Here is a 24,411-nt window from a genome sequence, read left to right as displayed (position 1 = left end):
AGCAGTATACAGTTCATAGGGGTTTAACAAACAAAACAAACAAACAAACAAAAATCAAATAACAGGTAACATCATTCATCCATCAAAACACATGAAATTACAGTTAAAAACAATTCAGAACATCTACAGGCCAATGTTTCAAACTCCAAATCATTTAAAATCTTTTTAAAGCATGTAGTGAAACTGACTCTTTAAATTGCAACTTTGTTTGGAGGTTATTCCATGCAAAAAGTGCTGCATATTTAAAAGCCTTTTTTTTATTACAGTACGCACCACTGTTACAGACAATAAATAAACTTCCTGAGACTGAAGGCTATAGCAATGATGGAGCCAAGGAGTGGACAAAGCAGACCATCCTACCCGAGTGTACAACACACAATGATGAGTGGGGGATTTAAGATTTGTTATAAACCTCAGTGCACCATGGTAAATAGTGTCTAAAGCCTGCAAACTCTGAGAAGATGCATGCATATAAATAACATCACCAAAGTCCAATACTGACATAGAAGTTGGAGAAAAAAGCTTCTTTCCATCATCAAAGAAAGACAAGAGTTAATTTTAAAATAGAAGCCTAAATCACTTTTTTTAAATCAATTTTTTTCACCAATTGACCCTCGCTAAGCCACACCCGAAACCGCCACACACCAATCGTGGCTTAGCAACCGACGCTATGTGCAGGAGGCCTGTCAAGCTTTCGAGCGAGGGAAACAAGCCAAAGATTTGTGTGTATGGATTGTGCAAATCTGACACCCGGTTTCCTAAAAGTTTGGATGGGCTGGTGGAGTTTTTTCCCTTTTCAAAACTTAAAACCTAAGTGGAGAAAGACTAGCGTGGATCACGCTGTGTGAGGGGTGCTAAAAGAGCAGAGTTAAGTTGTTTTTGTTTTCAGTATTTCTGACACATTCATTGATAGACTGCAATAACTCACATACCTCTTACCCTAAAAAGATATAAACTGTGTTTCCTACAAAAATACAAAAGCAGGTTCTGTTTCCCTGTTGTATTTACCTTTTTTCCGGTAGATATTATGAGCACTGCTCCGTTTAAGCCCTCGCCATAGTAGTCATACTAATAGCAATCATATTTCCATCTGTTTCAAGCTACAAATAATTGAAATTACATATCAACAGAACAAAACAGAGATATGATCACAATGTGAGCACTTACGATCAATATGCTTTACCTGCAGCTGCGTTTCAGTCATTTATAACCCTCATGTCCATGTCAGAGCTACAGTTCACTGATGTTTTCGTCCATTGTTTAGAGATTTAGTCATTATACTGGGTTAGTGTCTGATTTAATATTTGGTGTCTGATTAACATTTACTGGTAAGGACAATCTATTTGTTCACTTCCGCTATTTATACTTTGATTTGCATTTCAATTTATTTATTTTTTCCACTTGACTGCAAATTAGAAAAGACATGGTATAAAAACCACACAATCATACTGACAGATGTAGGTACTGTACATTGTTATGGGTCAATGATGCTAATATTTGGCACAAATCCATCAATTTCCCCTTTCTTGCTGATCTTTCTATGAATGAATTATGTAGAAGCATCGTCGGTTAGCAATGCTATATTTCATTGCACAGCAATTAATCTATCAGGCTTTTTGGCTAAAAATAGAGAAATCACAGTTTAATTTGTTTTTATTAGATTATTTTAAAGTTCACCTTTCCTGCTGTGCATGAATTAAGCTGTTGAATGGTCAGCATATGAGGCGGCTAGGCTAACCTAGCTTCAATTTTGTTTAAATTATTTTCTAATCGGTTGCGTATTATGTCGTGAATATACCCCTGTAATGAATACTGCAGTCCTTTTTTGTCTGGCTTTCTCAGATATCTCACATGTTCACCAAAAATGACTAATTATATCCCTGGCAATGTCTGACACCGGCGCATATATATTGTATTTGGCATGCCAGGCATGAAAGCTTGAACTGCGTAGCAACAGTAACAAAGGAGGGCGGGGCTTAGCCAAGAGTCAATTGCACGAGGGCCAAAGGAAAGGATGTCATCAATTAAAATTCCAAGATACCTGTACTGGAATACACATTTGATCTCTGAACCTTGGATAGTAGTAATAGAACAGAGATTTTGATGAATTTGTTTTGACTTGAAAACTCAACTGTTTAACTCTGATGAGCCTATTTCCAAAGAAAGTTGAGTGTTCCTTTAATAAGTGTTTTCTGGCAAGCTTTTTACAATATGCATAACTTAAACTGCATCAACAACACTCATAAGTGCAGCAGTGCAATATGATCAATAGCAATCTGCTTTCTCTATAAATCTGTAATTGACAAGCCCTGTTTCCCGCTAGTATTTAGGACTCAACTCATAAATACAATCATTCTGATGTGACTTGAATATAGCATTAGATGATTTCTTTAATGTGAAAGCAACAATATCCCTCTGTTCTACCAAAAACTGAAGACACCTTTTTATACAACACAAAAACATTCTTGAATATATGCAGAAGATCCTTTTAAATTAGGCAAGATGGCTCACCGTTCACTGACCTTGCCTGTCAGAGATTTCAAACTTTCGTTTTCTATTAACATGAAAGGTTGCAATTCCTCTTTTCTGAACACACAAAGAGAACTGACTTACAAAAACATCAATGAATGTGAGACAAAGAAAAAAGAAGCTTTTACGACAAACATCTGGTAAACATTTCCTGTGTTATGCGCCGTTCATTTTGAAAAGGGACTAAAGTACTCATCGGTCCAAATTCCGTCTCATGAGCCAAGAAGTCATGGTTTGGCTGGTTATAGCATGGTCAATCTAGTACATGTTGTATGTACAAACAGATATGAAGTACATATATGTACAAACAACATTTTTCTGTAACGAGTTATTCAAAAATAGCTCAAATAAAATAACATAAATAACATGAATTTCAATTATAGAGTTCACCAGAGATGGGAAGTAACAATGTACAAATACTTCGTTACTGTTCTTAAATAGATTTTTTTTGTATCAGTACTTTACTCCACTACTTATTTTTCTGATAACTTTTTATTTTTACTCCTTACATTTTTAAATCGGACTCGTTACTTTCGTTTTCATGTGTGGCGCGATCTATATTATTTCTTTTATTATTATATAGTCACAATTTGAATGACTTTTTATTCAATCAATATATTTCTCAGCAATCTCTGGCCTTTTCAATCTCTAATCACGCACCGTAAGTAGGCTTGTTTAAATTTGTTCTATATTTAGATAAATATTTTAGAACATCAAAAGTATGTATACCGGGTGATTTATGATTAAAATAATGCAAAGGTTCAGTAATTTATCAAGTGAAAAAAGATAATGCTAAGACATTTTTGCATTATGACAATAAAATGTCTACAATACTCTGAGAACAAACAAACAAAACAAAACAAAACAACAAACAAACAGTGAAATCATATGAGAGTGTTGCTGCTTCAGATAATGAAGTAGCTTTACAATAATGCAAAAATTATTCAAATATATTACATTTTTGTTTATTTTATCAAAAGAAAAAAATGAAACATGTTTTAGAGAAAATTGAGTGTTAAATTTAACATATTAATTAATTATGAAAATATAGGCAGCCTACAGAATTACGTTTTAAAGTATATGAACCAGTATGGCAGCTGTTGTTTTTAACAGCCATAGAGTATAGTTAAGTTTTGTGTTCGGGTGATGATACATACAGGGCAACTTTTTGAGCAGTGTTGTTAGACAATATTGTAGAATAATGTTGCTTGGCTAATTTGCTGCTGAAAAAAAGAGAAATGCAAGTTATTTTGTATACATGATGTGCGGTAGTTACCACTGTGAAACTAAAACAGGTATAAGTAATGAATACTTTTTACTTAAGTACATGTTTCAGGCCATACTTCTTTACTTTTACTTACTGACTGAGAACAAAAGTGTAATCAGTACTTCAACTTTTACCAGAGTCATTTTAAACTTGAGTATCTGCACTTCTACTATAATAAAGGATGACTTTTGAGGTTAGAAAAGATTTTTTATTATTATTTTTTATTACATAATAATACATTTTATTTAAATCATGAGGGTTCCTCACTATCATTTATTATTATTATTATTATTATTATTATTATTATTATTATTATTATTATTATTATTATTATTATTATTAGGCTTTCCATGTCAAACAAACACACACCAAAAAAGATTCATTGAATTAACAAAATTTTCAAAGGTAAGTGGTTGCAAACACTTTATGTGGGTTGAGATTAAAGGGCACCTATTTTACCCTTATTTCAAGATTTAAGATAAGTATTTTGTGTCTCCAGAATGTGTCTGTATTTCAGCTCAAAACACCCATCAGATTATTTATTATACCTTTCAGAATATTGGGATTTCTAAACACAACATAGTTCTTCCCGCCCACCATTCACATGTGCCTGTAAGAGTGTGCCTCAATCTCTGCCTTGGCTGCGTCAGATAAACAGCACAGTGACAGACATGAAGGAAGCAGATTTCAGGTAACGTTTGGGAAAAATACTACAGTAAAAACTTTCCCAATGATTATTTGATGTATTTGTTGTGGATTTGCAACGATGAGTCACACACAATGTTGTTACAAAGTTCACACACACACACACCGCAGGCATTTAACTTTGCACTGTTTTTGCATTGCAAATGTGACAGGATACACGTTATTATCCACTGCTTTTGGATATTCGTTATGTTATTGTAAACAAACAATAAATCTGATTTAACGTCCACAAACCAGGATTGAAGCATCTTTTATAAATACTAACGTGCAGCTGTGGTGATGAAGACTGTAAAATCGCTGTAATTCATTACAAACATGCACTGTTTTAAAAACTTTTAATCTGGATTTTTAATCTGGTTATATATATATATATATATATATATATATATATATATATATATATATATATATATATATATATATATATAATATGTTACAAATTCTGGAAAACTGCTAATTTAAAGATTTTTTTTACTATTATTTTGTTTGTTTGTTTGTACCCCATGTTATGCTTGAAAGTAAATGACAATAAAATATTACATTCCCAAATACACCTTTTTCCCAATATGGTGATCAATTTTATGATTTTATAATTTTTTCACTCCATTTCTTCATCAAAAACATTAACACAGAAAAAAGCATAATACATAAGCAGATTCTCTCTGGGCATGCTAATAAAGCATGACACTAATTCTTCAAACAGCTCAGGATCTCCCACACAGTGGCTTCACAGATTGAGAATGTGTGACTGAGAGGCCAAATTTAGTTTCAGCAGCAGACAGACAGACAGACAGACAGACAGACAAGACTTGGCTGGGACACCCAGAAATGAAATAATTGTGGCATTAAAGAGCGGAAAGACATGACAGGCTGTGAACCGTCAGCAGGCTACAAATCAGCCCACACACTCAAACAGCCCCACACAGTGTGCACTAACAGGGGAACGTATGTAAGATGAATGACAGAGCATGGATCAAAGCTGTGGTTTTACTGCGCTCAAGGGAAGGAAGCTTTTTAGTGGAAGCGTGTAAGGGAGCTTGACTCGTTCAGTGAGTTGGTTTGTTTAATGCTTCAAATAAATTAGTCACTCAAAAGTGTTTTTGCCAAGGTCTCTTTTACAAAACAATGTTGCCTATGTACACGCACCAACCACTTTATTAGGTACACCTGTCCAACTGCTTGTTAATGCAAGTTTCTAACCAGCTAAACACATGACAGCAACTCAGTGCATTTAGGGACGTAGACATGGTCAAGACGATCTGCTGTAGTTCAAACTGAGCATCAGAATGGGGAAGAAAGGTGATTTAAGTGACTATGAATGTGGTCTGAGTATTTCAGAAACTGCTGATCTACTGGTATTTTCACGCACAACCATCTCTAGGGTTTACAGAGAATGGTTAGAAAAAGAGAAAAGATCCAGTGAGTGGCAGTTCTCTGGCCACAAATGCCAGAGGTCAGCAGAAAAATGGCCAGACTGGTTCAAGCTGATAAAAAAGCAACAGTTACTCAAATAACCACTCATTGCAACCGAGGTATGCAGAAGAGCATCTTTGAATGCACAACACATCGAACCTTGAGGCTGATGGGCTACAGCAGCAGAAGACCACACCGGGTGCCACTCCTATCAGCTAAGAACAGGAAACTGAGGCTACAATTTTCACAGGCTCACCAAAATTGGACAATAGAAGATTGGAAAAACGTTGCCTGGTCTGATGAGTCTCCATTTCTGCTGCAAAATTCGAATGGTAGGGTCAGAATTTGGCGTCAGCAACATGAAAGCATGGATCCATCCTGCCTTGTATCAACGGTTCAAGCTAGTGGTGTAATGGTGTGGGAATATTTTCTTGGCTCACTTTGGGCCCATTAGTACCAATTGAGCATCGTGTCAACGCCACAGCCTACCTGAGTATTATTGCTGACCATGTCCATCCCTTTATGACCACAGTGTACCTATCTTCTGATGGCTATTTCCAGCAGGAAAACGCGGCATGTCATAAAAATGCAAATCATCTCAGACCAATTTCTTGAACATGACGACGAGTTTGCTGTATTTAAATGGCCTCCACAGTCATCAGAGCTCAATCCAATCGAGCACCTTTTGGATGTGGTGGAATTGGAGATTCGCGTCATGGATGTGCAGCCGACAAATCTGCAGCAACTGCGTGATGCTATCATGTCAACACGGACCAAAACCTATGAGTAATATTTCTTGTACCCTGTTGAATTATGCCATAAAGGATTAAAGCAGTTCTGAAGGCAAAAGAGGGTCCGACCCGGTACTAGTAAGGTGTACCTAATAAAGTGGCCGGTAAGTGTATGTTGCCAATATTGATTGCTTTTGCTTTATTTCACAGACATTCTATTAAAAAAAAATTCTAAATTCCTGTTGAACACACACACAGACTACGTTTACATGAACACCAATAATTAGATTCTAATGCGATTAAGACAATATTCTGATTAAGAGTTTACCATGTAAACAGCGATTTTTTTTTTTTATAAATTTAATCAGATTAAGGTCATAATCGAACTGGTAGAGTATGCTGATTTTAGTCGCATTATTGAAGTGCAGTACAGACATGTAAACATCTTAATCGTACTATTACCGTCATGTAGGACTTTTCGCCGCGTTTTGCGACAAGATAGTCTTGTTTGACACTCGGCTGTTAGACACTTTTTGCACCTACCCAGTCAGTGCAGACCACAGACATCTGCATCGTGAAATGCGGAGGGTTTTTTTTTTTTTTCCATTCAGCATGCGATATGAGCTTCCATTAAAACAACTCTTCCAGCAGTTCATAGTTGCATCCAGTATCTCGTTTGTCACGGAGGTCATGCATGAAATGTTCTCAGATGAAAGTAAAAGTGGCAAACTGCAGTTAAAGTCGACAAATTAAGAACGAAATACCCGAAATGGCTTGAAACTACAGAGGAAACGTGGATAGTGTGGTGACGCGATGACATTAATTGAATTATGTGCTATAACATGTAAAGCGGGATCAGGAAAGTAACACTCAAAAAGCAAGTCATGTAAACACGTTAGTCTTATTATCTTAATTAGATTAAAGCAAATAGTTTGATTTCTGATGTCCATGTAAACATAGTCACTCTCTCTCTCACACACAAGATAATTAGAAGAATGCAATTTGCATGGCACTTGTCAACCGCCGTGGTAGTAAAAAAAAAAAAAACTAAGTTGATGGGTATATTTTATCCTCCTTACACTGGCTGCCTGTTAAGTTTCGTTATGAATTTAAGCTTTAAATAATCTAGCTTCTGTTTATCTATCCAACCGTCTGTCTCGCTACAATCCAACCCGCTCTTTAAGATTTCAAAACTCAGGGATTCTGGTAGTGAATAGCAAAGTCGAGTAAAGGAGGCCTTCTCATTTATGGCTCCTAAAGTCTGCAATAGCCTTCCTGATAATGTCCGAGGCTCAGACACATCTCCAATTCAAAACTAGATTAAAAACCTATCTGTTTAAGCATACACTCAATGCATTTTATAGCAGTATCATGCATAAATGTGCTCCACGCATCTCGTTTATATACACTGTGAACAGCAGGTACGCTAATTATTCTCTTTATGTTTTCTTTTTCCACCTGAGGATACTCATCCTGAGGCCACTAGAGATTATGCAGTGCCACTGAAGCAAATACCTGTGAAGAGATGATCCCAAGGTTTCCACAATCCCGGACAAGGCCATATCTTGAGCAGCTGCTGTGGTGGCCATGGAGGAGTAGAGAGCATGCGTCTGATTCCTGTGAGACTCCTGGGACAGACGAGTCTTCGCTGACGTCCACCGTTCTCCAGTCTCCGGCGCCTAGACTGCAGCTCTTTTTTTTCCTCGCCGCTGTCGCCACTGGCTTGCATAGTTCAGGACTTGTAGAGCTGCGCATCAATGGATTACTCTTCAGTGTTTGGACACTTAGCAGTGAATATTAAAACACACTGAACTGAACTAATCTAAACTGAACTGAACTTAAACTCTGAAAATTGAACTGACACTGTTTTAATTCACTATAATCTTCTATGTGAAGCTGCTTTGACACAATCTACATTGTTAAAGCGCTATAAAAATAAAGATGAATTGAAGTATAGGAGTGTCAAACTCAGTTCCTGGAGGGCTGCAGCCCTGCACAGTCTTATTCCAACCCTGCTTCTGCACACTTACCTGTAGATTTCAAACAAAGCCTGAAGGACTTATTTAAAATAATACCTAAGTAAGTAGATTAAACAAAAAGGATTTTTTTTTTTTTGTGTACAGGTATGTGAACTGGACAGAATCTCAAAATGGTGACTTTGTTTTGTGCAGCTTGGAGCCCCAGAGCTTGGACAGTTTTCTTTAACTATATGTGAATCAAAAATGAATCATATTTGGTTATGAAAATAAGCAAGGTTAGAGAGTTCACTCCCTTTATTACCATTAACAAGCTGTGACTCACTGAAAATCCCACAGTTATGTTATAATCAGTGAAGTTCTTATTTGTCTCTTATAATGTGTGAATCTCCCAATGTGCAAAACAAACTTGTGACGAAAAAAAAAAAAAAAATAATTCTGGCATTTTCAGTCGTCAGCGGATGCTGATGCTTAATCTCATTGGCTATTTCACTCAGCAGAATAGCACACATCTGTGTGATTGGCTTTAAAAAAAATCTATTAAAATTTGAACTGAAGTGTTCACCAAAATCATGAATTTCTTATATTATTAGATCTTCAAGAGTGGCACGGTGGCTCAGTGGTTAGCAATGTCGCCTAAGAGCAAAAGGGTCACTGGTTCGAGTCCCGGCTGGGCTAGTCAGCATTTCTGTGTGGAGTTTGCATGTTCTCCCCGTGTTGGCGTGGGTTTCCTTTGGGTGCTCTGGTTTCCCCCACAATCCAAACACAAGCGCTATAGGTGAATTGAATAAACTAAATTGGTCTTAGTGTGTAAGTATGTGTAAATGTGAGAGTGTATGGGTGTTTCTCAGTACTGGATTATGGGTGGAAGGGCATCCGCTGCGTAAAACATATGCCGGAATAACTGGCAGCTCACTCTGCTGTGGCGACCCCTGATAAATAAGAGACTAAGTCGAAGGAGAATGAATGAATGTTACATCTTCAACTGTAGATGCTTACCACTCTCTAGCACAGTTAGATCCTGAAAAAGAAAAGGATACACAAAGTGATTTATTTCTGACCTTTTTATCGTTTGACCAACAGTCAAACTGACTTTTGAAGACAATTTTATCTCCCATCTAATCTGCAGCTTCTCTGAACTTCCACAGCACGCCTCTATATTTGAATACCTTTGAATAAAGGAAAACGGCTCTATAATTATGCCCATGACAGAAAGAGTGCGGCATTGGAGAGAGTTGGTTTTAATCTCTTTATAACACCCACCAACTAACTCACACAGACCACCCACCTCAGCTCCATGACTCACCACGAACACGGCAGAAAGCCAGCGACTCAGAAAACACACCGCTTACACACACTCTCTTTGTTTACACCAATCATAACAGAGCGTGATTAATTCACAAACTACTAAAAGAGGATTACGTAAGAGGCATCTTTAGAAATGTCTTCATAAAGGTTTATTAGTGGACAAAGAGTCGGTTTTCACAATATCAAACAAACAACAAAAAAACTTTACAACTTAAAATGACTTTTGTTGTTTAGAAGTGCTGCAGACGGTTCATCTGGAAGGCAAAAACATTGACAAACAGAGGCTACATTCTCTCGGCGTAAACCATATATTAGCAGACGTCTCGTTTATGTTAAAGAACTCATCTGTGAACATTTTTAAAATCAACAATCTGTGAAGCTCCTGCTACAGACGTATGAAACGTCTAGGCACTAAATAACGTTTGATTTCTTTCCTGTATTTATTTTTTGCTCACAATATTGCGGGAGATGAGCTCTTTCATGATCTCGTTGGTTCCTCCGTAGATAGGCTGAACTCTGGCATCTGCAAACGCTCTGGAAGGGAGCAAATGAGACAGACATTAAAGGTGCTGTGTGTGTAAGTTTTTGACTCCTCTAAAGCGTAAAAATACCATAATATGTTTGCAGATATTTAAAAAAAACATGCTAAATGAACATACAGTATTCTCTTTACTGAAAAACAATACTACAGTCAAATATTCTGCTTTAAAAAAGTGATTTACGTGCTGGAACGTCTGTCTTTGTTTTGGTTCTTTTAGCCCACCCACTGCCAGTTTTGCCAATTATATTTCAGCTCCCCAGGTTGCGTTGGTGGAAAGCAGCGTATTTCATTCATTCAGTCAGGAAAGCTCTCAAAGTATGAGTCTGTGACTCAAATGTGACCTCAGATGAACAGTAGCAGCCTCCAAAATGAGACGCAGAATCAGAGTTCCACATGAGATGGTTATTAATTAGTAAATGATATAAATATTATGATCTTAAACATTAGGTGAGCAGGTTACATTGTAACCTCGTGTCCTAAAAACACAATTTGGTTGTTTGCAACAGACGAAGACAACAAAAATTGAAATACAGCCATTCAGAAGCACAGAATAGAGCACTCACCGCACCTCAACGAAATGGTAAGCTTTATAATCTATTTAATACATATTAAACCTCTTTAACATTATTAAATGTATATGCTGAATCACTGATATGTTGGTGATGTAAATCTGGCAACCTGCACATGCATGTGTTTTGAACCAAGCATGCAATACCTAATTCAACTTAAATACTGCACTTTTAAAACACTTTTTCTACATATTAGTTACAGGTCAAGAGAGAACACTCAAAAAATGATTTAGCTTCTTGTTCAAAATAACTATTTAAAATGAGCAGAAACAACAATTCTTGAGTTTTTTTTGGGACAATTTAAAGAACCCATACTATAGGTTTTTAAAAATTACCTTCCATGTAGTGTGTAACACAGCTCTAAGTGAAGTCAAATATCCAGCTAAGGCTTAAATCTGAAAGTGTGCCGTGTTTAAAACTATTGATTCATCTCCAAAATAGTCGACTCGTCGTGCTTCAAATGAGCCATCTTGATAACGAGTCTTTAGCCGTCCCGGCGTGACGTGGATACGGAACTTAAACCCCGCCCAACTGTTGCATGTGCAAACTCAGAAAAATTTAAACCTGCAGCCCTACCCACAAACACAGTAGCAAAGAAAAAGAAGAACACTGTAGGAGAGGCCGGTTGAATTATGTCGCGAAGACACTGTGCTCAGTTGGATATTATTGGAAGTGTGGGGGAAAGTTAGTGTTATTTTCTCTACCCAAAGATGAGGTGTGAAGAGTCAGTTGTTGAGGTTTATTTTTGAAAAATACCTCAGCATTTTAGCCCCAGCCTTCTGCTGCGTTCTCGTCATTTTTCTGACTTGTGCTTCAGCAATCTACACGCTTACAATGGGGGATTCATCAGCCATTTGTTAGAGGAAGGATTAGAAAAGACTATTGATGTATGGGACTTTGTCAGAGCTTTCCAGTAACTTTCCAGTAACTTTATCCATTTCACAAGTGTAAGTGCGACTAAAATGGTTGCCTCCTTGTATAATTTAAGCGTTTCCTTTCATTTAAGATCGTGAATAATGGCAGGTCATTTATTTGTTTAAATAATTTGTCAAAAAATATTTTTTTACTTTATTTATTTGACTGGATTGTAGTGTCATATAAATGTAGTGAATACAGTTGAAGTCAGAATTATTATTATCAAACCCACGTAACGATAAATGATAATGATTTGCATATGTTTATTAATCCTTCAAAGCATTCAAATCTGTGCATTCAAATCTGCGTTTTATCGAGAGAGAGAGAGAGAGAGAGAGAGAGAGAGAGAGATTCAGTTTTTACACCTTTTCAGTTAGTTACAAACAATTAAATAACATAAAGGAACAGTTTATAGTTCAGATATAAACGCTGATGTATATGGTAAAGATTAAAATCACCGTTCAATGGAACTTGACGCTGGTGAAAGCAATAACATTGTGTAACCAACAGGTGGAGACAAACAACTGTCAAAATTATGTCACTGAATAGGTTTTCAGAAATGATCCACCTACAGTATAATGAAACATGAAGTTTTATGTGTGAACTGTTGAATCATTAATTGAAAATAAATATGATCTGTTGTACAAGATGTTAGATTTCGTATTGAATATTTAAATTTTTTCAGCTGGTTCATTCTTGATCTTTATTTTTATTAAAATTACAGGTTCTAAGTTGTGTTTGTTAAAACCAGTGTTTTTTTGCAGTAATTTTTTGTTCAAATGGAAAGCAAATGACATTTGTCTCCTCCCTTTTTTGCTGATCCCAAAAATGGTCTGATCCGTGACTCAAAAACCGTAGTGTAATCCTAAGCGTGAGATTTGTGATCCGATACACCACTAATATATATATAATGTTGACAAAAAACAATAATGTATGTGTCTATATACATATTTGGTATGATATATTTTCATTTAAAATATTTTATTCATCCCCAAAAAAGCTACTGAATTTTATATACAACATTATATGCTAAAATGTTTCTTTATTAAACATAAGACAGATTTTTTGGATGTGAGAGTACTCTGGAAGGTTTTGAAAGAGGCATTTTACACCTACACAAGTTACTGTAAATCTGCTGCCAGCAAAATAGACATACACTAATCTGATTCTTGATTAGTCACACTAGATAATTGCATAATCAAACTGTGGCTTGCATGGGGTGTAAATGTTTCAAAATGCACAAAAACACTTCTATAAATGACAATTCAAATGAAGCCAGTTTTAGCTCCAAAAAAAAACGAGAGATAGTGGTGGTGTGAAAGTGCAGAGCTGAAAGAAACACGCCCTCTGCTGGACAACACAATAACAGTCATTTACAGAGAGAGGAAAATAACAACTAAACAGTTTGCCAAGCTGTCAATTCTAAGAGAAATATGATTCAAGTCACAAGTTGTTTTTTTTTATCTTCTAAAGATTTGGCGCATAGTACACACATTTAATAGTTTGTATTTAAATCTTTTTAGTCCTCAAAAAGTCCCATTTCATTTCTCTTCCATTTCTGCAATGCCAAATTTAAATGATTTAATCTCATTAACCTTGTTTGCATCTGCCTTTTTTCTTTCTTTTCTTGTAATGCTCATTGTTTTTAAGTTTAATTACACAAAAAAGTAATATAAACAGTTTGAAGATTTATAGTAATAACAATTGTCAAAGCATTTAAACCTTTCTCGCCAGATTTTTATTCAATTATTTATTTTATTTTTTTAAGTTGCAAGCCATCGCCAGAATTTTTGATGATTTTCACCTAAATTTGACAGGCCTCTAAATGTTTTCTGCAAAGAATACCTGGCCATATTATATATCAAAAAAAAAGATGTAGGCCTCTGCTTTTTAACAAAAAAAAGTTAAATAAATAGTTTAAATCTTTATATGTTCTTGTTTTATTACCACATGAATGCACCGATCAAAATTGCAACATTTTCACAAAAAATGCATTTTCAAGATATATAGTATATGACACACACACACACACACACACACACACACACACACACACGTGTACTGTATGTGTGTATTTGTTTATGTGGACAAATATGTATGAACGTACACACAAACACATACACACAAAAACCCAAATATCCAGCCTGATCTCACGAGAAAACGTAAGTATTTTACGTTTTGACAGTTTAGTGGCTAATTCGTATGTATTTGTACGCGTTCAGTCGTACGAAATTGTACGATTTTAAAAAGGAGGCGTGGCACCTAACCCCACCCCTAAACCCAACCGTCATTGGAGGATGAGCAAATCGTACTATATTGTACGAATTAGATTGTACGAATTAGCCACTAAATCAAAAAGTTACGAATTGCCGTGAGATTGTGTTGAAATATCTGCATCGGATGTGCACACACAGTTTTCTATGAGGGTACGCACTCCAGCACCACTATTCACTGTCTGTTTGTGTTGCTTCGTACCGTATAGAAAACTAAAGGTGAGACACAGTATGTTGCGTCAGGTGTGCGACCCACTTAACTCTTCATTTTTACATGGAATTTGACTTTCGTCTTATATTTTGTGACCCAGAACACAAATTGTCATACAAAAAAGTCAATGAAAAATGTAGAAAAGCTTAATTGACAAGTTATATAGTCAATGGCAGGAAAAGAGTTAATTAAGTTTTGGGTAAAATCTCCTAGCCCTAGGATGAACTACTGTAACCATTGTATTCAATCAGTTTTACAAAACTAACACTGCCTTGATGGTTACAACTGCAAATCAGACTGCCAGTCAACACTGATGCTATTCTACTCAGAGAATATTCTACTTACTTGGCTATGGGATACTCCCACATGTAGCCCCATCCACCATGAAGCTGCAGGCACTGAGTAGCAACTCTATTCTGCAAGTCTGTAGCCCTGAAGAGGGAAAAAGACACGTTACAAACAGTCCACAATTAGTATAAAACTTGACATGTTGCACCAGGCAAACAAAATCTGGTTTGATTTATTCATTTTGAACAGAACAATCACACACTTTAAACTCTTAAAAAAACAAATCTGTAACCTGAGGGTTAAAAAATTTTTAAGCAATTATAAAATCCCTTTTAAAATTGTGCAAATTCAAATTACTAATCAAAACTTAAGTTTTGGTATATAATTTACTAAATGTCTTTTTTATATTCTAATCATTTTTGCCTAAAAGGGAAAAATTATAATTTTAACCCATACAGTGTACTGTTGTCTGTTCCTACAAATATCCACTTGTTTAAAATTAGCTGAAACAACACAATTATCGAGTTTTTTTGGAGGGAAGAACTCAATTGTTTTATGTTCAATCAACATAAAGTTGTAAAAAGTGTTAAAGGTGCTGTATGTAAGCTTTTGACTCTTCTAAAGCATAAAAATACTATAAAATGTTTGCAAATATTTAAGAAACATGCTAAGTGGACATTTATCTGAAAAACAATGGTAAAGTCAGATATTCTGCTTTGAAAATGTGCGTTACGTGCCGGAACAGCTGTCTTTGTTTGGTCCCTTTAACCCACCCAATGCCAGTTATGTTTCAGCACCCAAGATTTGTTTGCCTCGATGTTTTGCTATTTTCAGACCCAAGCAACCTTAATTTTCCCATTTTCCACAACGTTGTTTAAATAGCAAATCCATTTGCACAGCTTTGTAGACTCATGGGTGTTCTGGTCTAGAAAAGAGGTGTGTTGAGGCACATTAATGGCTTGTTGCTATTTTGAGGAACTAAAATAGACTGTGTAATAGACCAGCTAAAAGCAGGTCTAAAGTCCAGCGCAGAATGCGTTAGTTGTGTGCCTTGCTTACACATTGCTTAAACATGCAGAATGTACAGCAATCTGCAAATTTCTTTACAGATGAAAAAGAATAAAAGGAATAAAATATTACAAAAATTACTACTTTCTACAAAAATTTAAAAACCACTGCCTCCATGCCTTTATCTTTTTTTCCAGTTTATTCACGACAACTTGCTTTTGTATAATGTTATTAATATTACTACTATTATTAGTACTTTTATTAGTAGTATTATTTATTATATGCATATTTATATTTTTTATTAAAAACAAGCTTAGATTTGTCCACCTGTCAGGTTTTGGACCATATGGGGCATAGCATGTGTATTTGGATATAAAAATAGCAAAAGCACCATGGCAACTAACTCTTAAAGGGAATGGGAGACGAGACTCTGATTGGTTTATTCTCAAAACACATCCAGAACTCATTAAGAGAATAAGCACAACCCTGTTAGGCCATGCACCGTGGCGCAGAGCATATTTTTCCATCCTTAAAATATCAAAAGTGGATTCAGACCTGCCCTTAATGCTTTTGCGGCACGCACTTAGGACTTTGCACCTAGATTGTTAAAAAAGAGCCCAAGGGCTCTCAAAGCATGCGCCCGCAACCAAAAATGCGACCTCTGGTGGACAGTTAACAGCCTCCGATATGAGAGCAGATTCAGAGCTGGTTATTAATTAGCAAATAACATAAACATTACAAACGTAAACGTTGAGTGAGCAGGTTAAATTTTAACCTTGTGTCCTAACAAGCTACGTGACGAGAATTGCAGTGATAAGCAATTTGGCTGTTTGCACTAGACAAAACACGACAGAAATTTAAATACAGCCATTCAGAGGCACGGAATAGTGTACTTACTGCACACCTAACGAAACAGTAAGGTTTATAATCTAATTAACACAAATTAAACCTCTTTAACATTATTAAATGTACATACTGAATGACTAATAGGTGTTGGCTTATCACAATTCTAAAGTTAAATTTTAAACCGTTTACTTTATTTTATGCTTTTAGTAGTATGGCAATAAATGTCATGTAAAATGACATACAAACTCACATTATTAGCATTTAACACTAAATAAAGCACATGAGGGGTACCTGAGGTAATCATTGTAACAGTTTTCTGTTGTTCAGCTGCAAGAAATAGAAGCTGTTTCTAATATATCAATTCAAGGTGTTGGTTAGAACAAAAACTCCTTTTAATATGGAAAATATTCCTTCTATCGCGTGCCGTTGCTTTTATATAGAACACTCGCTCCTGTTGGTCCTCAATCTAGCAACCTACTTGTGTTTGTTTTGAACCTGGAGTGCAATACCTAGTTTAACCACTGGGTGTCAAACTTACATACTGTACCTTTAAGTACTTCTCAGGTCTTCAATTCATATGTGTGAAATTAAAGTACTTTAAAGAAGTGTGGGAAACCTGACTTTAAAACTGTAAACCACTGCTTTGGAGGAGGATTGTTTTTACTGAAGAAGAGTCTCACCAGTATTTGGCCATGGACGCTGTGCTGGAGTCCAGCTTCTTCTCGCTGTGGAGCTGAAGGCAGCTGTCAATGAATGCTCGACCTACACAGATTTCAGTCTTCAGCTCGGCCAGTTTATGCTGGACCACCTGAAACACAGACAGACCATCTCTTTCAGCTCTGATGAAGATGATGAGGCGTTATTAGTGCAAACCTGATTTAGACCTCACGCACTCCGCTCATCCATACGTACAAATGAACTTCGTAATGGAGCTTATTTAATTTCTCTGAGCATTTATCTCAAACTGCGGACAGGATGGAGGGATACAGTTACAAAGTGAGTGTGTGGCCTTGACCCTGTGTGAGGTTAAAAGCAGACTAAACAAATGAGGGAACTAATTGTGAGGATCTGGAAAAGAAACTCAATCCAACTGCAAGGGTTTTTTAGTGGATCATAACATGTAAAATCAAATATAGTTTTTGAGATAAAGCAGGAAATAACTATTAAAACAAATTTTAAATAGCTAATTTTAAGCTAAATAAAACATTTAATAATACAAGTTGCTTATTTCGACACTGTTGCACAAAATGAGTATGTTGTTGCACAAAATGAGTAGGTTTCGGGTTGATAAATCCAAAGAAATGGAAACTGGTAAAGATCAGGGGCCTGTACCATGATGATGGCTGAACAAAGTCAGGATTACCGGATAGGTTTTGAGTTGACAAAACCAAACTAGTGCACTCAGGCTTTATTGGTACCATAAATCTGATCATCAACTTTCTCTGTTAACTCAAGCTTTGATCCTGAGTTCATGAGCTTGTGCAGATGAGGGAGTGACATCAGAAGCAAACAGCCAATCACATGCTTTGAAACAAAGATACTGCAGTTGACTTCTCAAGAGCGATTCAGCATGATTTGCAGGATTAAAAGGTTTAAAAATACAAACAATATCAAAACATGAAGATTTCAGAAGCAAATACCTCTGAAAGTGCCCTCTGAAATTTCCATCGAAAATAAGCATTTTTCTTAGCCTCCTGTTTATTTTTGAGTTATTTCACTTTAATGACCATGAAAAGAAGTTACTGTTTGCCATAAAAGAATTAAGTTAACATTGATATTTAAGACCCAATCCCGATTCTGTTTTTGTACCCTACCTCTTCCCCTTGGCCCTTAAAACCGAGTGTGAAGGGGAAGGCTTCAAAATTTACCCCTAAGAAATGGGACAGCACTACAGCACCTGCACATGTCATCATATGTCATCGCGATCTCTTGCTTCATATGAGATCAGATGATCACGACTGCTGTAGTTAATCCAGTTGCTTTATTTTTTTGGTCTTTATCTTCAGGAAATTACTGATGGCATATTTTATGTTATAATAACGATCTAATGTTGTAATAAGATCGTAATACTGTGCATTTAACACAGTGGCCATATTCATCTATGTAAACACACCAAAAACAACATTAACATTTTAGCAGACACTGTAAAAAGCTCATTCTCAGCCACTAGACTTTTCTGACAGGATATTCGAGTGTCACCGAGAGTCAGATTGTTGTGGGACTGCTGTACGGGAGTTTTGATGGAGTTATGGATTATAGATTGCAAAATTTAGTGGTTTTTATTTTAGCTTTTTTTTATTAACATGATGGTAAAACATGTACGCGGATATGAATATATTAAAACATGTGTTTGTTTGTTAGAAAAAATTCGTAATAATTACAAAAAAATACTCATTTGTGGATCTCCTCATTCCGGGTGTAACTATACTGTCGTTGTAGCTGGTGTATTCTGGAAAATTTTCTTATCCCTTGGTTTCGAGTGTGGTCCTGAAAAATCTTTGTTCGAAGGGCAATTCACCCCTTCCCCTTAGCCCTACGCCTTCAAGCTAAAGAGAATTGGGAGACCCCTACCCCTTCACGGGAAAGTGCAAAACAAGGGGTATGGGGAAGGGGAAGGGGAAGGTTTAAGGGGTAGAATTGGGATTGTGCCTAAATGCCAACACATAAATTTGCATAAATAACACTCAAAAAAAAAAATATTTTTTTTTACTTGTTTAAACTACATATTTAAAATGAGCTGAAACAACACAATTCTTGACATTTCATTGGGGCAACTTAATTTGTTATTGTATATTCTTCTGGACAAAGTCTTATTTGTTTTATATGGGCTAGAATAAAAGCAGTTTTTAATAATAAGGTCAAAATTATTAGCCCCTTTAAGCTAATTAAAAAATAAAAAATAAATTTCTGTCTACAGAACAAACCATCGTTATACAATAACTTGCCTAATTGCCCTAACCTGCCTAGTTAACCTAATTAACCTAGTTAAGCCTTTAAATGTCACTTTAAACTGTTAAGAAGTGTCTTGGAAAAATATCTAGTCAAATATTATTTACTGTCATCATGGTAAAGATAAAATAAATCAGTTATTAGAGATGAGTTATTGAAACTATTATGTTTAGAAATGTGTTTTAAAAAATCTCTCCGTTAAACAGAAATTGGGGGAAAAAATAAACAGGGGGGGCTAATTATTCTGACTTCAACTGTATATATGTATTTGTATGTGTATTTGCACTATAGGTGACTTGTATGCTCCATGAATTGCCACTAGGGAACAAATAAAGTCCTAACTAACTAACTAAGTTACAATGGTGATGAAACCTGATCAAAATCAACCCATCTTCTTGAACATCTTAAGTTAAACTGGTTCGTGCAATAGGCCTCTAAAAGATGTCAACAGTGACTACTCATAGTGTTCAGAAATCGGCTCCGCCCGGTGATTCTGAGGTAATAAAAGTGAAAGTAGGACACAATGAATGATAACAGCAAAATGTATGCAAGTTTATCAGGTGTTTTGCTTTTGCTGATTGTCAACAGACCTCAATGAAGTTTAGCTGGGGTTTATTTCCTGATCATTTCAGTTTAAACTTAATAGCTTACATACAGTATTTAATTGCAGGTCATTTTGTAAACGAATCAAGGAGGCTATTATAAAAGTATGTAACCGGTTGAAACAACACAACTGGGAGAAAAATACAGTTGAAGTTAAATTTATAAGCCCTCCTATGTTGTTTATTCTAATTCAAATATTTCCCAAATGATGTTTAACAGAGCAAGCTAATTTTCACTGGATACCCTACAACATTTTGTCATCTGGAGAAAACCTTATTTGTTTTATTTCAGCTACAATAAAAGCAGTTTTTAATTTTTCGAAAACATTTTTTGTCAATATTATTAGCCCCTCTTAAGCAATATTTTTTTTCCAAACAAACCATGTTATACAATGGCTAACCTAATTAACCTAGTTAAGCCCTTAAATTGTACTTTATGCTGAATACTAGTATCTTGAAAAATATCTAGTAAAATATTCAACACAGGCTCATGCTGATTATGCACCCCTATTAGGCTTGGGCGGTAATACGGTAATATAGTATACCGCGGGATCTAAAAATAGCAACGGTATCAGTTTCAATACCGTTATACCGTCATAAAAAACAATGCAATTTTATAGGGGACAAGTATTAAATATTAAATATTATTTATTTAATGCCTAAAAATGCGTATGTGTGATTGTCATCACGGGACAGTGTGGATGGCGAATCGCGCACCAAGTGACCTGGTCTCGAAAAAGAACACAACCTCTGCAATTTGGCAGTATTTCGGGTTTCGACCGAACAAGAAGGGAGAAGGGTAAATACAAACTAAAGGTCTGCATTCCCATTGCTGTACCGCGGGAGCCGCGGGAGCCGCAGGACCCGACCAGATTTCTTGCGGTGCGGGAATAAATTTCTGAATAAAGCGCGAACGAACAGGTGACCGCGAACGTCGCATATAAGGTATTCAGTTTATGAATGGTTTAGGCACAAGCCAACAGTTTGGTGATGCTGTCTGAGCCTTACATCATAATTTTTTTATTATGCATAGTAATACCGTATACCGAGGTAAAATAGGGAGGAGGTTTGATGGTATCAAAATTTGGACACCGCACAAGCCTAACCCCTATATCCATTTCTGGAGAGTGCCAAATACGTCCCAGGAGGTAAATGTTTTTTGCAGTTTTTGTTCTGCTCTTCTTGCGTAAATCCACCATAGGCTATTGTTGACTGACTGACTGACTGACTGACTGATCAACCCACTCACCCCATCCATAAAACCAACTGATGGTGTTTTAAAAAGCACCGACTGACCAGTGCCCACCCACTTTCCTAAACCCAACTGACAGGGTTTTTAAAAGCCATCATGAAAAAGAAAAGCCCTCGTCTGATTTTTACCATGTTTTCAGGTTTTACCACATTCTCACCCTGTTATTCACGTTTTATTTTTTGGCTTTTGTTTTTGTCTTACATGCTTTTTGAAGTCGTTATTTGCCAGATTCGCACCTCATCGTTACGGTCAACTCCTCTCTGTGTCTCAAATCCTTCAACGTACGCGACAAGCCAATGGAAAAACTGGTAACAGTGGTAAAGCCGTCCACACAGAGGCAAGCTGTCAGCTGGGAAATTAAATGGCTTCATACCGCCCAGAAGCGTTCATTTTAAATACGAAATGCAGCCATACGATCCTCTAGCTATATAATTCGCAATCTCCAGAAATGTATATAGGGATCCATTTCTTCAGAAAGAGTCTGTGTTGAAAATATTATGTTCTGTCATCATGGCAATTCTGACTTCAACTGCATCTCATTTCATCTGATATGGGCTTTTACAAGTCATAAAACCGCAACAACAACAAACCTGCTACACAAGACACTGCTTAACCCAAGGTTATTGTCATTCTTAACCAAAAGTTTAGCTATCAGATCAAAAGCGTGTTGTCACTTGTCATCTATTTTTTGGATATGTTAAATTGACTACATTAAAGTGACTAATGCATACAGTAGGCATTGAAGCAGTGTCTGAGTGATATGGCTAGATGCTTAGCAAAATATACTCAATCACTCAATCCTATACTACATATTACCTTGCTCTGAACAGGAAACATTGAGTTCCTTCATCCCCATTTTATTTATATAAAAGGGCATATTGTTATCATTATAATTATATGTGTTATAAAAGACTGTCTCACTTACCCTGAAATAAGTGCACCTCAACACTAAATAAATAAATACATATTCATTCATTAATTTATTCATTCATTTTACTTTGGTTTGGTCCCTATTTAATCAGGGGTCACAAAAGCGGAATGGACAGTCAACTATTCTAGCATATGTTTTACGCAGCGGATGCCCTTTCAGCCGCAACTCAGTACTGAAAAACACCAATACAATCTCACATTTACATACACACATTCATACACTAGACTAGGCCAATTTTGTTTACTCAATTCTATACCACATGTCTATGGGCTGTAGGGGAAACCGGAGCACTCGCAGGAAACGCACGTGAATATGCTCCACACAGAAATTATTTGTCATAAAACAAATAAAAAAAAGTTTCTCACCTGAAGGTCAGCAATAGTCCTTCCAAACGCCTTCCGCTGCATCACATAGTTTCTTGACTCTTCAAACATGAATTCACAGCTAGCAAGAGCCATGACTGATATGAGAAGGCGCTCCTGCAGAATGACGGAGAAAGAAATTTAGGCAACTATATATATATATATATATATATATATATATACACACACACACACAGAGTTAAAGTCAGAATTATTAGATTTATTGTTATTACTAGCCTCCTTAATTATTAACCCCACTGTGTATTTTTTTCACCCAATTTCTTATAAACAGTAAGAAGATTTATTCAGTTTAAGCATAACAGTTTTAATAACTGATTTCTAATAACCAATTTCTTTTATCTTTACCATGATGACAGTACATAATATTTTACTGGATATTTTTCAAGATACTAGTATTCAGCTTAAAGTGCAATTTAAAGACATAACTAGCTCAATTAGGCAAGTTATTGTATAATGATGGTCTGTTCTGTAGACAATCGAACAAAAAAAACTTAAGGGAGCTACTAATATTGAGCTTAAAATGTTTTTTTTTTTTTTTAATAAAAACTGCTTTTATTCTAGCCAAAATAAATCAAATATGACTTTCTCTAGCAGAAAAAATATTATCAGACATACTGTGAAAATTTCCTTGCTCTGTTAAACACCATTTGGGAATTTTTTAAGATAGAAAAAAAAATTCACAGGAGGGCTAATCATTTTAACTTTAACTGAAAAATAAGTGAACTTTTCAGAAGACATAGCATGTTTTCAGTCACGTATTTTGTAGACTTACTAAGAATACTAAAAGTGATAAAAAAACAGCAGTAGATCTGTGTTCTCAAACTTTACCTGAGGCAGCTCGTTCATCAGATAGTAAAATCCTTTATTGACCTGACCCAACAAAGCTTCAGCAGGCAAACGCACGTCCTCAAAAAACAGCTCAGCTGTGTCCTGCACAGAAACAAAGACCTCTTTATTAATCTATATTAAACCATGTACAGTATGTCTCCAAAAAAAAAGTCAACTCCTACTAGGCATGGGCCGGTATAAGATTCTGACAGTATGATAACCTTGGATAAAAATATCACGGTTTCACTGTATTGTGATTACTGCTTTAATATATATTCTTTTTAAATGTCTGAGTAAAAATCAAAAACGTTTTCCCCCATTGAAAACAATATATTTTATATTTTAAAAGATTCATAATTTTTTAGAGCCGTTAACATGTCAGGCTAAATAATTTAAATTAATCATTGACTTCTGCTGTCTTCATTTGTTTCAAAAACACAGATTTCTTTACAATTTAAAACAGCATCTTTGGATATTTTTTCTGCTGGATATACTGTTGTCCTTAAAAACTTTAAAAAGTAAATAAAAAAATTGTACACATCTTAGGAATGGTATAACAGAACATTTTGGTGGTTTTAAAACCTTGACTTTTCCAAACTATGGTATACCTTTAAAACGGTTATCGTCCCATGCCTAACTCCTACATTGGCTTGCAAGCAATATACTTTAAAAAGTTCACCCAAAACAAAAAATGTCACCATTTACATTCACACCTTTACCTAAAAGGATAGTTTAAGCAAATATGAACATTTACTCACTATTTACTCACCCTCAAGAGTTATTTTTCTTCATTTAAACACAAAAGAAAATATTTTGAAGGAAGCTGCAAACCTGTAACCACTGACTTAAAAAGTAAAGAAGCAAAGACTATGGAAGTCAATGGTTT

The 24,411-nt window shown here is 35.8% G+C and overlaps 1 protein-coding gene across 1 annotated transcript in view; it reads right to left on the bottom strand.

The window, feature by feature from the left end:
• Positions 1 to 10,055: 10,055 nt before the first annotated feature.
• The window catches only part of acadl (acyl-CoA dehydrogenase long chain), a 28,317-nt gene continuing 13,961 nt past the window's right edge, over positions 10,056 to 24,411 (bottom strand). The window contains exons 7-11 of the mRNA XM_056478625.1: positions 23,526 to 23,627; positions 22,680 to 22,793; positions 17,261 to 17,388; positions 14,784 to 14,870; positions 10,056 to 10,463 (exon numbers count right to left, since the gene is read on the bottom strand). Of these exons, the coding sequence (XP_056334600.1) occupies positions 10,370 to 10,463; positions 14,784 to 14,870; positions 17,261 to 17,388; positions 22,680 to 22,793; positions 23,526 to 23,627 (525 nt within the window). The 3' untranslated portion in view covers positions 10,056 to 10,369. The remainder of the gene's footprint in view (positions 10,464 to 14,783; positions 14,871 to 17,260; positions 17,389 to 22,679; positions 22,794 to 23,525; positions 23,628 to 24,411) is intronic.

Source organism: Danio aesculapii, chromosome 18 (genome assembly GCF_903798145.1).
Source record: "Danio aesculapii chromosome 18, fDanAes4.1, whole genome shotgun sequence".
NCBI classification, from domain to species: domain Eukaryota; kingdom Metazoa; phylum Chordata; class Actinopteri; order Cypriniformes; family Danionidae; genus Danio; species Danio aesculapii.
This window is presented reverse-complemented; position numbering and strand designations above follow the sequence as displayed.